General features: G+C 32.9%; 1 protein-coding gene and 1 long non-coding RNA gene across 3 annotated transcripts in view; both read right to left on the minus strand.

The window, feature by feature from the left end:
- The window catches only part of LOC119641914, a 12,235-nt gene extending 7,122 nt beyond the window's left edge, over nucleotides 1-5,113 (minus strand). Inside the window, exons 1-2 of one of the 2 annotated variants that reach the window (XM_038040833.1) lie at nucleotides 4,219-5,113; nucleotides 1-1,534 (exon numbers count right to left, since the gene is read on the minus strand). The exon at nucleotides 1-1,534 is cut by the window's left edge and continues 341 nt beyond it. In XM_038040833.1, coding sequence (XP_037896761.1) covers nucleotides 1-1,534; nucleotides 4,219-4,975 — 2,291 coding nt within the window. In that variant the 5' untranslated portion in view covers nucleotides 4,976-5,113. The remainder of the gene's footprint in view (nucleotides 1,535-4,218) is intronic. The other variant, XM_038040832.1, reaches the window with a different exon arrangement.
- Nucleotides 5,114-5,389: 276 nt separating this feature from the next.
- LOC119641919 overlaps nucleotides 5,390-20,602 on the minus strand; it is a 22,242-nt gene continuing 7,029 nt past the window's right edge. The window contains exon 2 of the long non-coding RNA XR_005247909.1: nucleotides 5,390-5,466. This is a non-coding gene — a long non-coding RNA (uncharacterized LOC119641919). The remainder of the gene's footprint in view (nucleotides 5,467-20,602) is intronic.

The following is a 20,602-nucleotide window of genomic DNA, read 5'->3' on the forward strand; positions in this document are numbered from 1 at the left end:
TGCTGTTGTTGCTGTTGTTGTTGCCCTCCATTATTTGTTGTATAGGGTAGAATTTGTTGTTGAATTGTCAAAGATTGTTGCAAACGATTGCCTGTTAAATTTTTGCAATACGAAGGCAACTGCGATAGCAATGAATGAATATCCTCGGCACGGAAACTTTCGATATCTACTTCGGCTAAATTCGCGTCTATATTTTTCGATAAGTCTTCATAAATCAAATCGCCTAAACCATTATACGAGGCTGATAGAGATGAGAGAACGCTACGTTGCATACCACTATAGCCATCCCGGTAACCGTAGTCGAGGAACCACTGATAATCGGAATTATCATGAGTAAAATCATGAGAAGAAGCCAATGAACAATTTAAATTGTTGCCCATAAACCCATTATTAACAACACCACCACCACAAGCATTGTTTAAACCATTACCAACACCACCACCACCACCACCACCACCACCAGTAGTTGTATTTGAAAAACCTACCAAATGTTGATGAGCTTGTAACTGATGTTGCGTTAATAGGTTGCCGCTATCATAGGACAACGTATTGCTACGGGAACCGGGCGTTGTTGGATTGCTATTGTAATCGGATTCCGGGGTAATTGCAGTCGCCATAGTTGCCAATAAATTATTGTTATCACCCACTCCGCTGAAATTCAAGTCACTTTCGTCGTAAAAGACGCTACTGCTCGAACCGATTACCTGTTCATTTAGGATAATGCTACGTAAAGCATTATTATAGCGATCCAAATTGCTTAAAACAATCGCAACATTTTGTTTTAAACTTTCCTCGCTCAATTCTTCATCGGCCGGATCCTTCGCTTGCAATAATTGCTGCTGTTGTTGTTGTAAATGCTGTTGCTGCAGCAATAAATCATTCAAATGTTGCTGATATTGAGTATGAGAGAGTGACGGTAATTTGGATATATTGCCACGCCCACTTTGTTGATATTGATAGTGATGATGATGCTGCTGTTGCTGTTGCTGCTGCTGCTGCTGCTGCTGCTGATGCTGCTGTGACTGTTGTTGTTGATGTTGTGTTGTGTTGATGTTATTGTCTGCATAGGAGGAGGCGTTATATGCAAAAGGTGAATTACTAGGACTATTAAATGGGTTACGATAATGTGTAGGAGAATGTGTAACCGATGACCCCACAGACGACGGAGAACGTATTTCGTTTAATTTAAGATTTGCCGAAGATGAACTGGTAGGGGGTTGTGTTTGCTGATTATTGTTATGATTGATGAGGGTTTGTTTCAGGGTCTGTGTTAAATTTCTATTGAATTGCGCAAAATGTTGTGGCGAATTGGTTAATAACGGTTGATGATGATGATGCTGAGGCTGATGCTGATGCGTATGCTGATGATGATGAAGCAAAGGGGCTGTGCTAGCCGATGAGTTATTAGACAAAGGTGAATACGATACGAAATGATGACGAGGTGAGTTTTGAAGTGGTTGAGATGATAAATGAGTTTTGTTATTAATATCGTTATTTATGGAGAATTCGGTCATGCCACGACAAGATTTGTGCCCTATAAAGAAAGAAAAAGATGCAAAAACTTATTTAAATATCTTTTTTCGTTTTTTAAGTATCAAAAAAGTTTCTTATAACTATTGCAAGCAAGTCTTTGCACCAAAATTTTTAAACTTCATTTGTATATTTTGTAAGATAGTATCGACTATGACTTTCAACAATCTATTCAAAACTCGATCTCTAACAAACTTTCGAAAAGGCACTGCTTGCAGCAAAAGACCATATCCCTACTTCATACTTGCGTATGTATACACATCAAAAGCATATAGTTTACTTCTTCTGATTTTAGTTAAGTAAAAAATCTTGAGAGTTTTTACAGTAACTGAATATTTATTGAAAAGAACAGAATAATATTTTTGGTAAAGTAAAGTAAACGTTCTACGAAACAATGCTTGGAAAGATATAAACCGACTTGATTACGAGTGAATCTGAGCCGTACATCGTCTTTAAACTTAATTTTTGCTTAACATTTATATTTAAGAATGATTTTAATAATCACAATATTTAGCATATTTACGAAAAGTTTCAGCAATAATCGGAATATAGTTTACTGACTTGTTTAAACAATTAACTTTTATTTGCCATCTCGAGTCTCACTCTCTCTCGTTACAAAAGAAATGAAATGAATTGAAATGTTTTTGTTGGTTTATTTTGCTTTTCAAAAGAGTAAAGAGAAATATGTTCGTTCGTTAAATTCCATAAAGTTTAAATTGTTCTTAATTGAATTTAATTAAGAATATCATCTGTCTTCTTATCTTTCACAATTTTACAACTCCTACAATTTCCCTTTTGAATGACACAGAGCATTCAGTCTCTTGATAATTGAATGTTAAGTTAAAAGCCGACTGACTCTATTTGTGAAAGACGTTTACTTACAATTATTGTAAACTGTTAATATATATATATATATTTGCATTTGTGCATATGTATGTGTATATATTTAAACTTTCATGTATTTCAATAATGAAATTTTCTTAAGTACATATACCATCGTACATTGATATATGGACGTCAAGGGACTATTATATCTTCATGCAATACTCGAGTGTACGTACGTAGTGTATTGTGTTTTATATGATGATGTAATTGACCATAGAATTCATCAACCATTTTGTGGTTACCATGTTAAATATATATAGATTGGTTTTTTTTCATATATATATTTATATACATTTTTTCAATAAACAGTCGATAACAATGTCTTTAAAAAGAATAATTGATAAGCTATTGCTATATAGCAGTTTGGAGGAAATAACCAAAAAAAAATATATATGTATGTTCACACAAAACAATAACACAATAACGCGCTTTATAACACGGATTCATATGAGACGAATATGTATTACACGGCGGAAGAGTTCTGAACAGGTTCGTGTGTATTGCTATTTACTTTCCTTTTAAGATTGCTCTTTACGCAACAACGATTTGTCCCTGATGTACGCAAATAAATTGAACATAATATATATCCAAAGCCAAGTAAAAACGTTATAGTGAACTATGGTCCATTATTAAATATTGCTTGTTACATTTATTCACATAACGATTCGTCAAAATAAGGCGTTATACGGAAAGAGTCGTCGTTCGCTTCGAACCATTTTCAATAGCGTTTGCCTTTGGGCTAAAATATGTCGATGTATCAAGTTTTATCAAAATATTTTAAAAATTCCGACTTGTAGGTTAAGATAAAAATACAAAACATTTAAACGGACAAACAAACTTGGATCGATTCAGAAAGTGAATGCTAATCGATCGGAATAATATAAGGTGGATCGATCTCAAGTTCTTCTGGGTGTTTGTCACACTGGCATGACATTTACCGATTCCGGTACGTATTAACCGCATAGAGTGGGGAACGCCGGTACACTTTTTATAACAAGTCATTACTTTGCAGCCCAAGTTTTATCATAAATTAGTAACCTTATGAATGCTTATTTTACTTTATTTAAGGATCTTCTTATCAGACAAAAGATTATTTGTTTTTATTATTATTATTATAATTTAATTTAACCAGAGAAATAAATTCTAAAACTACAACCTAAGTACTAAAGCACTAGGATTTCAAGCTATCTCGGTTTTTTTTTTTTTTTGAAAATTCTACCGCACTTGAGATTTGAACCCATTATCATTAAGTTGCTATTCGAGATGCTTTGCCCACACGGTCACGCCAGTGAATTATTTGTTTTTATAGGAAGTGATCGCGACATAGTACTGACCCAATTCAGTTTCAGTCTTAGACTCAAAACATGCTAATGTAACAAATTTTCTCTTGAAAAATGACATACTCAGATTGCTCATGCTCAATGCATGATTTAATAAGATCGCAAGACGACTTTTGACGAATCCATAGGACTATCCCAACAATAATTCTGAATCGATTGGTTTACACCATTAGAAGATGGGCTTGAAGCCCTCTTAAGCAATCCATTGCGCACGTACCGTACCCTCTCACATATTTATTCATTTATTTCTTACTACAAACGTTGTACAATACAGAGCTCAGCTCAATAGGTTTTCAAACATTCTACAGTGCGACTTTATCAATGAGAAAAATTTCGCTTTGAAAGAAATGTTTTTTGCTCTTATAAATCTACGATAAAAAAGGTTTACCTGCGACATAATATGTTTTTCGTTGATGATAAATAAATTGAAGACAAAATAAATTAATTAAGATTTTATACGTACCACCTTTTAAAAGTGACGACACACCAACGCCACTATTGCACTTAAATTGATGATAATTGTTGCTTACGTTATTGTTTTCATTTTTAATATTATTATTGTTATTATAATTTCCATTATTGTTGTTGTTATTATTATTATTATTATTATTATTTAACGTATCGTTTAAATTGAAATTGATATTCTTATTATTATGAAATACATAATTATCAATGGGCTGTTGTTGTGGTTGCACTCTCATATTGTATTGACGATATTGTTGGTTTTGTTGCAATTTCAATTGTCGTAAATACTGTTGATTGCATGTAAGCGTACCGCCGCCCGTAATTGTTGGCGATTTTCGTACCTGCACGCCTTGTTCTTTCAGCTGCTGCTGTAAGCGTTTTCTTTGCACTAATTGTTGATGTAACAATTGCAATTGTTGTTGCTGCAATTGCTGATAATAACGTAATTTCTGTAATTGTTGTGGAGTCAGACTTTGAGGCTGAAAATGATTCTCTTTCGACGACGATGAGGCGGAACTGTCACAACCACTACTGGTACTGCTCGAATTCGATGCACTCGATTTGGCAACTTGTTGCCAACGTTGTGTAGACATGTTGCCAATATTTATCTTTTTGTTATTGTTAATAAAATTATTTGAATTATTATTATTATTATTATTATTATTAATGTTATTGTTATTATTTACAGAGCGCTTGCTTTGCATTTTGGAAATGTCGGCGAATTTTATTAGAAAAGCAATAATTAATAAAAACATTTAGCTTTTAAGCTGCCACGTAGTAATATTTCACTCAGTTCATTTGCCTGAATTTTGTGCCTTTGTGCCTTTTATTTCATTTCATTGGTTCAATGTATATAAAATTTCCTTAAGAAAGGAAACTTTTGAGAAGATTTTCATTTTGATGATGCTTTGTATACATTATTGTAAATTTTTTTTTTTTTTTTTTTTGTTTTTCTTTTTAGTTCAGAGTTTTATTTTGGTATTGGAGTTTCTCTTCTTTTTTTTTTTTTTTGCTTTATATATTTTCTTGTTTTAGACCAACGCTAAGATTTTATCATATCAGGAAGACTTCTTCTATTTTCTCGTTGCCAGGCATTTTCTTTAGTTTGTTTATAATATATTTTTAAAACTTACATAAATTTTATGTTTTTTGGTAGAAATTTTTCAGTCTTTTTTTTTTTTTTTTTTTTTAAAGAACTTTACATAATAACGGTTTCAGCCCTTATAATGGAAAAATGTTTTTTGTTCTGTTTAAAAGTTGAAAAACTTATTTACAACAAAAGTGAACGTTCAACCAAAACATTATTTCACAAAAAAAAAAAAAAAAAAAAAAAAAAATTTTATATTGTTTAAGTTTAAAATTGAGTAATCTTTAACCACTTTAGGGACGACTTTTTTTTTTTTTTTTGGTCCTATTCTATCAAGCAATTGTACAGCGTAAGTATCGTTGCTTATGAATGAAGCCGCACGATTTGAATTTCTCTTGTTGCAAGAATAAATTATTTTCAAATTTTTCTCCTTTTTATTAATATATAAAATAATTGAACTCTAAATTCTTGATTGCTTTAGGATTATAAATCCTTTTGATCATGTGTGAGAAGTTGATATCGAAAATTAATACATTCTTGAATACACTCAACTCAGGCTTTTGCTTTCTTCTCCTTTCAAACTTATGTCCCGGCCAGCTTTCTAAAATGACGAATACTCGCCATGAGGATATAACAAATAGCCAACTGCCGTCCGATATTTACTATAATGCAATTAAAGTTTGTTTAATGGATTTTTTTATAAGCTTAGCGTTAACGACAAACATTACCCTGCTACGGGCAGCACGCGATAAATTTCTCATTTTTATGCTCATCCACACTCTCGCCTATTAATGTCGTTGTTATAAATGCTGGAGAGTTCTATTCTCGAATGATTTTGTATGGTAACAGAATTCTATTGTTGCTGGTGCTGGTTTTATTGTTATCATGTTCTAATATCATTGAATTCTCCCCAGCTATTAAATTCTAATAATATGATATCGAATTCTATTTTGGTGCAAAATTTTTATTGTCAGATTAAATTTCTATATTGTTACTTAGCTTAGACTGTTTTACTACTGCATTCTTCTGTCTCTGCTTGCTTCTATGACTACATATTTCTGTAGCTACTCACTCAATTTTGCTATTATTAAATTCTATTGCTAATCCATTCGTTTGATAACGAGTTTTGTAGCCAAGTTTTAATTTAATAATGCGACCAAAAAGTAAGACCAATGTTCAAGTTAAATTGCGCGAGTATATCGAATATCAGATATATTATTTTCTAAATTGCCAGCATTGTGATAGGCATGGCATGTTTCATTCAACTGCGCTTAATATAAAAAATATTTTTTCCGCTTTTTACAACATATGTAAACAAATGATTTCTGGCTATCAATTGATCGCGAAACGCATTATTACAGGGGATGAGATTTCGATCTACGCACAAGTCGATCAATCGAGCGAATATCGTGCAAAAGGTGATCCAACATCGAGAAAAATGCGTCAGAAGTCAAGTTGACCTTAATAGTGGCATTGTGCACTATAAATTCATTCAAACTATTTGAATTTGAGGCGACGACGAAATAGATTAATAAAAAAAGGAAATATTAAATTCGTCATACTTTTTGGATACAGTATCGGATATTGTGATATGGACGTACGTAAATGCTTTAACAAATTTAATATACCGTAGAATTCAAAATCATGGTAATATAATATATTTTACTCTTTCGCTCGAAAACGGGTAACAATTAAATTCGACTTTAAAATGGCTTTTGCCCCAATTTATGTTAAATTTGCATGTTCAGATCTAGACGGATTTGTATTTATATTTATTATATATATATGTACATATACTCGTTATTGCACGTGAATTGACCTCGTGCAAGTTTGTTGGTTGCTTTATCACGTTTCATTATGCCTTCGAAACAACTTCATGTTCAAACTATTTAAAAGTTAATTTATGAGCTTTTATTACCTAACCTTTTTTTTTTTTTGTTTATTTTTGTTTTATTTTCTTTTCGTACACAATCGACAAAAGCAACGCTAATGCGGTTTGAAAAAATTTTCTATGCCTTCTTTTGCATAACAAAACAATAAAATGCTACTAATTTCACTTTAGACATTGAGAATAGTATCGTTTGGATTTATTTTATGCTTGGTGCATGGCATATCAAAGAAGTTTTATTTTTAATTTTTCAAAAAAAAAAAAAAAAATTTTCTCTTTTTATTTATTTATTTTGCTTTTGTGTTGCACACAACACACAACACATATTTTTGGGTGTTTGCTGTTGTGTTTACCCGATAATTTATAGTTATACTGAACTGTAAAGGTTTTGCACGTTATAATTATTCTGTACATCAAGAGTACGCATGATATATATATACATATATATATGTGGACTATGGAGATGTTTAAAAGAAAAACAACAGCAACAACAACAACAACAACGAAAAAAAGATCAAGGCGTTTTGCTTTTATATACCGCACCTATTTGTAGCTTAAACCGTATTGACTACAAAGGGAATAAAAATAATACTTTTGGACATGAAATAGTTTGTTGTTGTTGTTTTTCAATTTCTTTAATATTTTTTTTTTTTTTCATTTTTTTCTTTAAATTTCATGTTATTTATCTATTTTTTCCGGTTTGCAATGTAAAAGTACATACAGTGTCAAAAACAATTTTTATCACTGTGTACATTTTTTATTTTTTATTTATTATTCATTCATTTTTTATTTTTTTCTGAAGTCACATTCAATCATAAACGTGACGATCTTTATTCTTGCGTACAATTTACGAGGAATACAAAAAGATTCATAAATACTTATAAAGGATTACTGTATACGTATGTATGTATTGAATATAATATGTAGGTCAATAATTACCGGGACTATGAATAACTTATATCTGTAAAATTCGAGTCTATTCCGTTGTCCTTCAAGTGGGACCCAATCATTATAAACATTGTCAAGGCACTACTGGCAGCATCCTTTGGATGTGTGCAAACAAATAGCAGTCATTGGGAGTCAGATATGCAGAAATAGCATAGTTCATCCATTGTAACCATTGGCTTGAGACACGTGCTGTTTTTGTTTCGCAATGAGTGCCTGCTTGGAAAATAATTTCTTCATGTCGAAATTTGCGAATATGTTGCCTTTTGATGTCTTTCGGACGTCACTTATCGCTTGCAATTTCATTCTTCAATTATCGGAAACTATTTTCGGAATTGCTTTCCTGGTGTGAACATCTTTCTTGGGCTTCTACTGCATTAAATATCATCGGCGTCTTTTTGATCTCATTCTAAATCAGTAAACCAACGATAAATTATTGTTTTCGATGGTGTCGACTTGAGGAACACTTTCGAAGCCAATACAGAGTTTCAACGGTATTTTCTTCCTATCACAAGGCAATGCTTAACCCGTTCACATTCGAAATTTGAACTCTTTCATTATTTTGGAAATGATAAAAGTAGCATCACTTAAGCCATCGTGGATTACGTGGCCGGCATTACTTGAGTGTTGGCATTTCAAGAAAATCTCATGAACTTTCCTACTTTTCTAAGGCAACATTTATAAGGGTAAGTACCGGGACTTAATGACTAACGTACTGCATGCATGAAAGAGAAACATGTCAACAACTAATTAATATTCAGCCACGTTGTTGTCAGTTCATTTATTTATAAAAGACAAAAAAAAAAAAAAATTTTAACTGGCAGTGACCTGTTGTATACGATTCGATATTTTATTTATATGAAGCAATGTCGGCCTTTTGTAAAGATTACCAACGAGCAATGAGAAATTACAAAATGTCTCTTCTCAGAGTATTCAAATTACGAAAATGTTGTCAAGTTTTGTTAATATCACGGTACAGTAATTAATATTTCCACTCGTGTAAATGAAACAACTGATCAAAAAAGGGACTATCACCTATTATACAAGCAATACAAGCAATAAGAAGAAGAGAAAGAAAAAAATTATTTGAAATTCGATTTGCGCAAACCGAACCGAGAAACCTTACAAAAAATTTCCATTCTTTCTTTATCAATATGAAGATGTAAGTTAATTGAGCTATGTCTGATTCAATTGTCGATAAGAAAAAAAAACATGCACCACTAAAATTCAAATAGACGATATGGATCTTGGAGTTAAATATACATCTGCTTCGGTCGTGCAGAGCAGCCATTCAGTTGACTTCGAAAATGTGAAAAAGAAAATTTGCACTGCTTAGCATATAGGGCAACTTAAAAGAGAAAGATGTACAGGGCCGGCATTTTTAACGGCATATAAAATATGTTTTACATAATTCTTCTTAGGGGAAAAAAAAAACACATTGGCCTTTGTAAGATGGATGCTACATTTGCTGTCATTCAAATGATTTATTGCTCTTAGGTTGAACAAGTTTTTTGTAAACTTAATTTTTTTTCTTGTTTTGTGCGAAAGAAAAAAAAAAATCATCATAAATTCTAAATTATCATAATATTGGATTAAAAGAATATCTTGAAAATTACAAATTTTAATAGAACAACTTTTAATAGATAACTCGAATGATGTAAAGCAAATTTGGAATATTGATAGGAGCAGTACTTCCCGACAGCCCTGGTAAATATCAAAGTTAGGTTGAAGACATCTTTCTTTTACAGTTGTCGAATTTTTAACGGCTGCAATCAAATCTTTTATACCCAGAAAAAGTTTTTCTTAAAAAAAAAAATAAATAAATAAATAAAGCGCTAAAAGAACATTCGTGATATTATGATTAGATGCGCGTGGCTGGATTTTATATTTTTCTCCAGATACTGCAGATTCATTCAGACTCATCTAGAATATGCATACAAATGCTTATTGCTGTTGTTTACAAGGAAGGCGAAGAAAGAAGCCCGTTGGGTGTTTTCTTCGATCAACTTGATTCATTTTCAACGATATCATGGTTTACCTGCAAGACCTTCCAAATATTTTTTCCGACTTTGAAGCCGATTAGATTCAGGCTCAACTTCTGTTTGTACCATAATTTTGATAAAAAATTAACTCTACTCTGCATAGAAAAAAAAAAATGTTGAGATATTTTAGAGACAATTTGAATTTGTTGAGACTTGAGTTCTTGTCCAGCTCGTGCCCTCTTCTACAATAGAAGCGATCAGGAGGAAGTTCTCCTGACTTTCTACTCATAAATAAATTGACTAAACCTATTCACAATCGTAAGTAGATCGCAATTACTTGATGTCGGCACAAATTAGATGAAACGGAACCGCATATAGGTTGTATTTTTCTTACCGAGGATGTGTACGACAATTTTCGTTGACTGCCTTTTCTTTAATGAAAAAAAATTAATCAATAAATAAAACATAATAACGGGCAAGGGCAAGGGCATTAACTACCCTATACTTCTTCGCTTGATGCAGTTGTTCGCATAACGGCTTTTGAAGATGATGCGTTATACGGGGATTGGTCGAAAAAGTGGTCCGGTTCGAACTTTTTTCAACCGCACTTAAGCGAAAACCCATTGGCGCATGAGTTTTCAACAAAATATCTCAAAAATTACGATTTACAAGACGGACAGACGGACATATAAAATTGGAAGCATTTTCGGAATCGATCGGTATACTAACAGTTGCGTTTATGTTAAGGCTTTCGAGGTGTTATATATTTATATATCTCATATATCCCATGTTAATATACTCCTGGCACCTCAAGTAGTGTAGGGTATAATAACAATACCCATTTTCAAATGAACAGAAACCATTTTCTGACGGGTGTAAGGCCGTTCCCCTTCCTATGCAACAAAATGAATGTGCACCTACTGTCCGATAGTGAACACAGCGGATGAAAACTGAAACCTAGCTAAGCTCTGTGTGAGTCTTAATAATTTGAAAATGTCAATTTATTAAGTAAAGCAAGCGAAAATAAATAATGCATTTCCTTTCATATGAATGTCTTTTGCCTTTACGTACATATGTAAATAAATTCGTTTAAGTAAATAAGCAGATGTTGCGTAAATGTGCTCAAAACAAAAATATTTCGTATGTGAGATCATTTTAACATTTTTCGAAAGATATTTTGTATATATGTATATATATATATATATAAGATCGTGGCTGTGGTATAAGATTTATAAAGAATTTATTTAAAAAAATTTCATCGCATAAGTAGTATGAGCAATAAATTATTTGCATATAATAAATATTTTCTTTTTTTTTTTTTCAGTTTAATCATTAAGGTCCACGTAACGGCAAGCAGGTATGTATTAAGGTTAGTGCTTTCTTTGTACAACCAAAAAAAAATACGCTTCGTTTCAAGTCGATTTAGACAATTTTTTCTTTCGTTTTTTATTATTCATAATTTTCTTTCAACTAAATATGGCACAGTCCTGTCAAGTGGAAGTATTTGCGTGAAGCCTTGACTTGACTTGTAATTAAATCAATGGTTACGTAAATTGCTAGTAAGAATCGAGCAAATTTTATGCATAAAATCAGTGAAAATACATGTCTCTAAATAGTTGATTAGTTAATGATTAGATTATGTGTCTCATCTATTAAACGATGTTTACCCTATGCTTTTCGTTACACAATATGTGTAGTGGTTCTCTAACAGTTATGTTTCCATGAATCATGTGCCTAGCGGTCCGTGTTGGATAGTCGACTCCGACGACTACTTGTAGAATTTCAAGAAAGAATCCAAGCGACAATTCTATGGATTGTGATTGTTACTTTCCTACATACTGAGGTGGACAGAGTTGCTCGATCATTACGCCCATTTTAAAATTCTATCAGCTTAGTCGTATGCATTCTTATATATGTGACCTGCACCAGTTGTCACACAAATGTATGTTAAGTTCGTTGAGAATTTAAGATAAGTCCATCATTTTTTACACCGATCTATTTGGAATCACTGCCGTCATCTGTCCAAGTTTATCTGTCTGTCTTGTATTCTTATATTCAACCCACCAGTCGTAATTTTTGGGATATTTTGATGAAATTTGCTGCACCCACTGGACTCTGTTTCTGCCAAAAAACGAACACTATTGGATCACTTTTTGAAAAGATGTTATATAAAAGAAAATGACTAACCGTATTAAGCAAAGTGCTACTGGGTATTTGTTTAACGGTCACTCGTGGTCGACTATAATGGTTTTATTGGTTTTCTATCTCAATTTGTGCTAACAACAATGCTTCACTTAAGAGGTAGTCCGATGGATGGATTATTTCCAATATTCCAATACCCCTTTTATGGGTATAATGTGAAAATAACGTTAAGCTCAGGTTAAAAATTTCAAATCAAAATAAATAAAATGCATTTCCATCAAAATTGGAAAATTTACATTAATAACGATAATAATGCTGAAGAAGAAGAAAATAGTGAAATCAACAAAGGAAAAGGTCACTTTAGTGTACACATGATAAGAATAACGTTAGCAAATATTCTTTTATCCAAACTCAAAAAAACAAGAAAGAGAAAGTACAAAAATCTTTTACGAGATATTTTGGTAGAAAGAAGAAAAAAAAATTGCTTTAAATTTCACTCATGACTTGAATAAAAACAAAATTATACCGGGAGCAGAGCAGAGCAGACAACGGCATGTAACAAACACGAACAAAGAAAGACAAATAAATATTTTGTGTTAAACGGAAGGATATTTAGACAACCAACCAGGCAGGGTGTGCGTTAGTTCTTACATTCCTATCCTAAAGTATTAGCAGACGACGATGACTTGCTTGATACTGGCAACAAAGGGACGCCATTTTGTAAGTATATGCGGAAGATAGATACTCGTATCTAAAACACAAGAATAAACCTTAAATAAGTATAAAATTTGTTTCGAAGGATGGTTTGTATACACATTTGTAGAGGAATGTGTGTGTACGGAAATGTTGTGTGCGTGTTTGTATGCGATTGTGCAAGTAAGTTACTTGAGAGCTTGTTAAAAAGTAACAAAACGCGAGGTTGAGTATACGCATAAGTAGTTTGAGTTTTAATTTTGAAAGACACGTTTTTTTTTTTCTTCTGCTTAAGGAGGAAATTTGATGCTGCAGCAGCATAAAGAAACCGAAAAATTCCAAGTTTTTATTGTAAAAAAGAAAATGAAAACAGATTGCAAAGCCAAGCAAGTTTGGACATTTAGACATTAGAGAAAGTTTAAGGATTGTTTGAGTTTTCTTCTTTCCGTTTTCCTTTCCTTTAAAAAGAAATTATTAAATGGAAGGGAAAATCGCCCGAACAACAAAGTACGAGTAATAAAATAGTTTAAAGTATGCTTTGGAGACTTTAAACAAAATAAAATGCTCCCGTCCCGTCTTTCCATCAGTCGTCTAGATCTTTTAGGAAATCTGATGATTGCCAAAACTGAGATAGTAATTTGGAACATAGCGGATTAGCTTTTTAGTGGCAAGTCGCAGACCTAGCTTAAAAATGGCCGCGATCACCGTCTTCATACAACGAAATGAACTGCGACAAGTCTATGAGCACGAATCATTTCTATCCGCAACTGATTTAACTTTTAAAAATGTTGGAATGTAAAGCAGCTTAACTGTATCATTGAAGCGATCTTTTCTCTTTTTCCTATGTTTTCAATTCCTACAAGGGTCATAAAGGGGTTAGCAAAATGTAGGCGCTTGCAGTTGATTGATTCTCCTAAACTGTACCTGTAGTGCAGGCTCATTGAGCATACACCTTTTTGTTTTTATTTGATCAATCAACTGGGAATATCTCCTACTCGCGTAACGCATGCACGGTCACAAACAAGCGACGAAAGAAAAATCAAGAAATATAGAGGCAACGACCGTAACCTGGTGGATGTATGTTCAATCGGCAAATTTTACAACTTTAACGATTGTGTACAGACTATACCTACGGCCGACGTACTGTCTACCGCAGTGACATTTGAAACTGCCAATACTCACTTGGTAGTCGCGATTCTTATCTACTCGGCCACTCATGCATCAGTTTTGCTTCATGATATTTTCCACTTGGCCGTTGGTTCAGGATTCGTCCAATTTTTGCGATTTCAAATCGCAATTTGCTGAATTCGATCGGCACCGAATCTTTTATACCCATCACCGTTATCGTAAAAAAAAGAGAAAAATAGTGGAAAAAACAAAATTTTCCTGCTCTGTAATATGGAGTGAGCGCAGCTGATTTCTTCTCTGTTTTCACAAAAGTTTTTGTCATATAGACATGTGGGCAAAATGCTCGGTCAATTTCAAAATTTTTTTTGGCAATTTTTAGGCAATATCTTCATTTTGGCTAACGGGGCAAGGTTCACCACAAAATTGCGCGAACAGACAGGTGGGCACAGACGGACATGTTTAGGTGCGTTCCACATTTGAAACTGGCCAAGCATTTGTGTACTTTGTGTGGTTTTTGAAGCTTGTTTCTGCGCGTAATAAAGGTATTGACAAAACAATTAAAGTAGGCGTGGTAAATTCTTTCCATTTTTGTGCACGAATACTACAGCATCACCCAGAGAATGTGGGGTCTCCGATGCTTCCTTCCGAACATTGCAAACAAAAATTGACAAAATGAACATACATACCACTTATACTTCGACGAAGGGTATAAAAAAATAGAAAAGCTACTTTTCCTTATTGGACCAGCAACAAGACAACTCCAACATGTAATGGAGATTCTGGAGATTCTTGAAAAAACTGAAAGATTTCATATTCTTTTCTTTTCTGCAACTTTTCCAGGTAATCGAAAATGGACAAATAATGCATTTTGAACGCTGTGTGATTTCAATGCGTGTGTTTGTATATGTGTGTATGTATATGTTTATATTAACTGCTTATGCATATAGAAATATATAACGAAAGTTAACAAAAATGCTACCGAGAGAAAACGATATAAAAGCAAGGTGTTAGCGTTTAGTTGAATGTATTCACCGGGGATACATTGGCTAACATCCAATAAACAGATTAAATTTTCTTGCTACTATAAAAAGAATTTGAAATAGATTTTATTGAATTGTTGCTTGGGCGGTTAATGCAAAAAGCATTAATTATTCATAAAAACAGAATGAAACGGAAAATATATATACATAATGCGATATGCAAGTACACTGCTTCCTCGATTTACACGATAAAATGCCTTATTTGGGTAACTGCGTGACATGAAGCCATGTAAAGCTAAATAAACGAAAAATGATGGGAAGAGGTGTTCTGTTCTGTTCATACAAACTACTTTGAAAAACGCAAAGAAAAGTCGCGAATATATTCCTAATAATCGTGCAAAAAGAGAGATAGGCAAACAACATTACCTTGCATGAGAAAAAAAGTTGATCAAAAAACTGTGTTTTGTTATAGATGGGGATGGCTTGTTATAGAGGGGTTGTGGAGGAGTATATTGTGGTTCGAAATGAAACGCAAATAAAACACACTCTTAATTGAAATGTGCATCAACATTTTTTTTTTTGCTTTATACATTGTTATGTTATACTAATTGCGATGCGAAAAATGTTGATTGCAATCTTGCACAAAGAATTTAGAAATTATATGATTAGCAGCTTGGGAAGGATTGCAGCAAATTTACAAAATTAGTAAAGATAAGCTTCCTTTTGAACCCTGTGATAAATTTGATATTTGATTATGAGCATGTGCTCTTACTTCTCCCATGTCCTCTTAATTTCAAGTTATTCGTCTAAAACATGGTTACAGCGAATACAAATTCCCCAGCAATTATCAATATTTTCAAAAAACTTCTTCTTCTTGGGCCATTATTTGAAAGTTTACTTATGGTATTATAACTGCCCATGACTCCTGTTGTCTCCATTAGAAAAAACTGCATCTTTCTGTTATATTGCCTATGAAAACTTTTAGCTTAATTCATACTTTTTCCTCTATGATTTTAGCGTTTACGACTTTTCTGAATGAGTGTCATAATCGGTTTAAATTAGTATCGAATATTAATCCTAGGACTTAACACCTTCCACATGGTCTATCATCACCGCAAATTTGAAAAGTTATTTCCTGCTTGAATAAAACGAGTTGTACGAGATGGCAGTTGAATTTGAATTCGTGTAAAAGTGAAATCGTATTATGCTAACCAGCACTTGTATTGTGAGCTTCTTTTCGATAACATTTGAAATACAAAATTAGTTGATCTCAATTTAATGCCATGCAATGTGCATATAATGTGTGAGGGAAAAAGCGAAAAATAAATATTGAAAGGCAAAAAAAAAAAAAAGAACAGAAAAAATAAAAACCAATCAGGCAACTCTGCCAAAAAAAATTCACAAACATTTCACATCTTTTCAAAAACGTAGATATATGCGTGCTTACGAAGATAACGTTCATATGTAATGTTATGCGGTATCTTGAATTATATGCGTTTTGCATGAACGCTTGGATACATTGAGCAAAACAAAAACAAGAAAAACATCAAATGACATTTCATAGTACGAAGAGCGTCATCGTGTTGTTTGTTTATTTGTTTTGTTTTACTATTTTTTTTATTTTTTATTTTTTTTTGCTTTTTTTTTCTTGTACGCTATAAAGTATACAATACTAAAGTTCCTGCTGCTTAGGTAGTGCAAAGATAGACGAGATACACACAGGCAAACATGCACAATATTACCATTACATGATGTAAAGCTTATTTAAAGTACATGCATGTGCATTCACCACTTGTTCGCATAACGTACAAGTTTTATTTGAAAAGCATATGAATGCATCGCAAATACATTACATTAGATCACAGGCACGGCAAGCAGGCAGCAAGGAAGAAGATGATGTTCACACATGCATGTGATAAGTAAATACATGCATAGCTATGCAAGCAGGTATCACTATGAGACGGTGGTGTCGATTTCGAATACAATTTGTTTCTCTTCTATTTTACACAATTCAATGCACACACACACACACACACCGGGCAAAGTATGCAAGCACAAGTGTTTGTGCACAGCACTAATTACACATTCAACTTTCAATCATTTATTCCACAAACTGAACAGAAACATAGGCAAGTCGGTCGTTGTCATCGATAACAGGAAAGCCAACTCTAGATTAAGAATGCAATGCATTTAGTCAACGCGTAATACGTAATGACAACTAAATCGACTTTTATTCATTGCTATACTTAATCAATCGGTACACCGACGATATACTAACTTTGATAAACTGGATTCTTTCAGAGATTCCAATATATATATATATACATATACGTATATAGCAAAAAATCAAAATTCAATTCTAAGCACACATTAAACAGCGCAGCTTGTGTCTATCTATCAGTTCTTTTTATTTTGTCCGAAATGTTATCTTTGCTCTCTTCTTTCGTTAATTGAAACTAGACATATGTAGTTAGTCGATTAAATTTGAAAAATCGTCTTGAATCGACCATCAAAAAATCCACATTCACTGCAAATACAAATTGCGATCCTCATCAGTCATGGATTTAAGCTTTAGTTTGAAAATTTCCCAAAGTCATGTACTTGTCTATGCGCGTTGTAAAAATGGTTGCAATCGACCACAGCCATCCATGTAAAACTAACGCCGAACAATCACTACAGTAATTTAACTTTTTCACTTAACTATTTACCGTTTGTTACGGTTGCGGTTTTTTCTCATTAAACTATTTTTGGTTTTTTTGGTTTTTTGCTTCAACATAACTTAAAAGAGACGATTATCAAAGTCCGAAAAGCAAAAACTTAGATTAAATAGCTTAGAGGTTAATTGCTCAACTTCTACTTTTATGACATAAGAAACCATTTAGATAAAGTTAAGTGACATATACTAACTGCGAGCCACTTTTAATCTTTTTTTCTATTACTTTTTGTAAGCCTACAGAATATCGGTATGAGAGACTATGTGTGGATAGTATTTGAAAGAGAGGGAAAGCAAGTTTTTAATCAAGAATAGAAAACAGTAGTAAATATAAATTTTCCCGCCTTAAGGGATATCAAAATCTATGCAAATTTGCAAAAGAATTTTTGAATTTAAAAGAATCTTTACGAGAATGCAATACAAAAATTACGAAAGCTCTGCTTGTTTCTCTTCAGTTTTCTTCTTGCGTTTTATCTTAAGACATGATGATGATGTTATGCTATCTTATTACCACGAAATTATGGGTAATTTTCTCGAAATAGCTTATCAAAGACCAATCGATGGAACTTGAAACAGAACCATATATGTAATAATTTTGTAAAGACATATTAGCGTCACGTTTGCTCTTGCAAAACACAAAAAGAATTTTTTTTTTTTTATTTTACCCGATTCCTTGGAAAGTCATTTCGCTTCTTTTTTTATCGGGGACAAATGAAAGGCGAATGGTTTTCGCGTGATCGTGAATAGCCGAATTTGATAAATTTATTCTCTCAATGACGTCACGAGTTTTCATACCACGCTTTGCATCAACTGAGGCCTTCGTTTTGTTTTCATCAACGTCAAGCGGCTGCCTTTCTAGAATGTGCAATTCCATATCAAAATTTTGCAAATCACTATTGACACTGGCGGCCTGTCAATACACGACATCTTCTTATAAATCTAACAACTCTTTTTCTCCTTGAACAACATTGAATCGTTTTGAGTGTAGAAAAGCTAGAATACGTCGCAAATGCTGCTTTCGACTTCCCCGAATTTTATGAGACACGCAGGAAAAATTTTTGGGCAGAGTCAATGAAACTTTTTCGCAAACAAGCCATGCTTCGTCAGTTGTCAACGTCAACGGGGCCCATCGTATGAACTTGGCTATGAAAAAATACAGTCAAGTCCTCTGTTGGGAAAAAAACGCAGCAAAGTTCCGAACAGCCTAAGAGTACATGTCTGCCCTGTTGGACGATTTTTTATAGATCGCCTTTTCTAACTAAAGCAAAAAAGAAAAATGTTCTTGAAATATTACTTAACATCAAGAAAAGCCCGTAGCTTTTTTTAAAAATATTGGTTTACCAAAATGACGGCGCCAATTTTAGATAAAGATTTTTCTCTTTCGAGAAAGTCCGATATAAAGTTTATTAAACCAATCGTACTACAAAAAATCCTAGGCCCATTACTAGAGAATATTACTATGAAGCTACAGTTGAAATTTGGTATTAATCGGTTAAGATCAGTTAAAAAAGTAATTTTGAGGAAAAAATTTTTAATAATCAAAGACCATAGGAAGATCACTTTCTAAACCATATATGAAAACGATATATGCAGTTCCATATATATGTACATACAAATATTGAAATACATTTCTCTATCAAATTTTACATTCCTTATAGAGGAAGAAATGATCGAAGAAAGACGATAATTTTCAAATTTGAAAAATGGAAATCAAAATAGATCGCCCGAAGCTTAGGTAGATAACTTTTCTTACTTAACTTTAAATACAATGCGCTATCAAAAATATTGGGTTTTCTAAATATAAAATGCCTTTGAATTTCCTTCAATCAATAGAAAATCAAACCACAAACCACTTCTAAAGATAACCAGGTCTCGTAAGGTACGAAACTGTTTTCATTTCATTGACATGAGATTTGAAAAAAATTTTAACAAGACATGGAAGCACTACACAACAAGGTAAACGCACATTCTATAAGAAACTCTACCTATGCAGAGGCGATACTGCACTAAAAGAACGTATTGACGTATGTACATTTCATTTACGTGCAAGCATGCATATAAATTTAGAAGAAAAGCAGAGCAAATAAGTGAACTATGTTGGAATGTTCGGTCCGAATTTCGAATACCTATTACTCGAAATACTTGAAAGAATGTACATAAGGAAATTAGGAAATTTTTTGGTCACTTGGATGTACGTTAGCTAGAAAAAAATCCAATCAAGATATTTTCATATAGAATTTCCATAAAATAGGTCGAATAACTTATTATCTGGTTCACTGATTTTAAATCTATAAAAAATTTAGTGGTAAACACATATTCATATTTTCAACGTATACAGTCCGTTCAGGTCATTGGCCATTTAAAAGGTGCTTACAAACGTGTTATGCCCAAATATCAAAGACAAGGAAACTTCAACTGATGAGCTGTCATTTTGTAATTTTAAGCATTGCAATGACAATCAGTTGATCATCACAGAGACAGACAAAAGACAGACAATCAGATGAGCAAGCTTGGGAAAATGGGTTCTTAAGATTCTTTGCAGTTCGTTCATACCTTGAATATATATAGTAGTGTAGTTCTAAATACATACTTCAAATAGACTAACAGCTTTAGCATACACCCCATCTTTCGATAGTGCGAGTACAAAACGCAAATGTAAATAAAAACATTTTACAGAATATTGGCAAATAGAAGAGAAAAAAATTGTACAACAACAAGTTCAATCACATTTTGAACTTTTGATTTTTAGTTTAGTTTATTCAAGGCGCTCAAGCATATGCGTATATTATGTGTGTGTTTGCCTGCATAACAAATATCATAAAGC

This window comes from Glossina fuscipes, unplaced genomic scaffold (genome assembly GCF_014805625.2).
Source record: "Glossina fuscipes isolate IAEA_lab_2018 unplaced genomic scaffold, Yale_Gfus_2 197, whole genome shotgun sequence".
Taxonomy (NCBI): domain Eukaryota; kingdom Metazoa; phylum Arthropoda; class Insecta; order Diptera; family Glossinidae; genus Glossina; species Glossina fuscipes.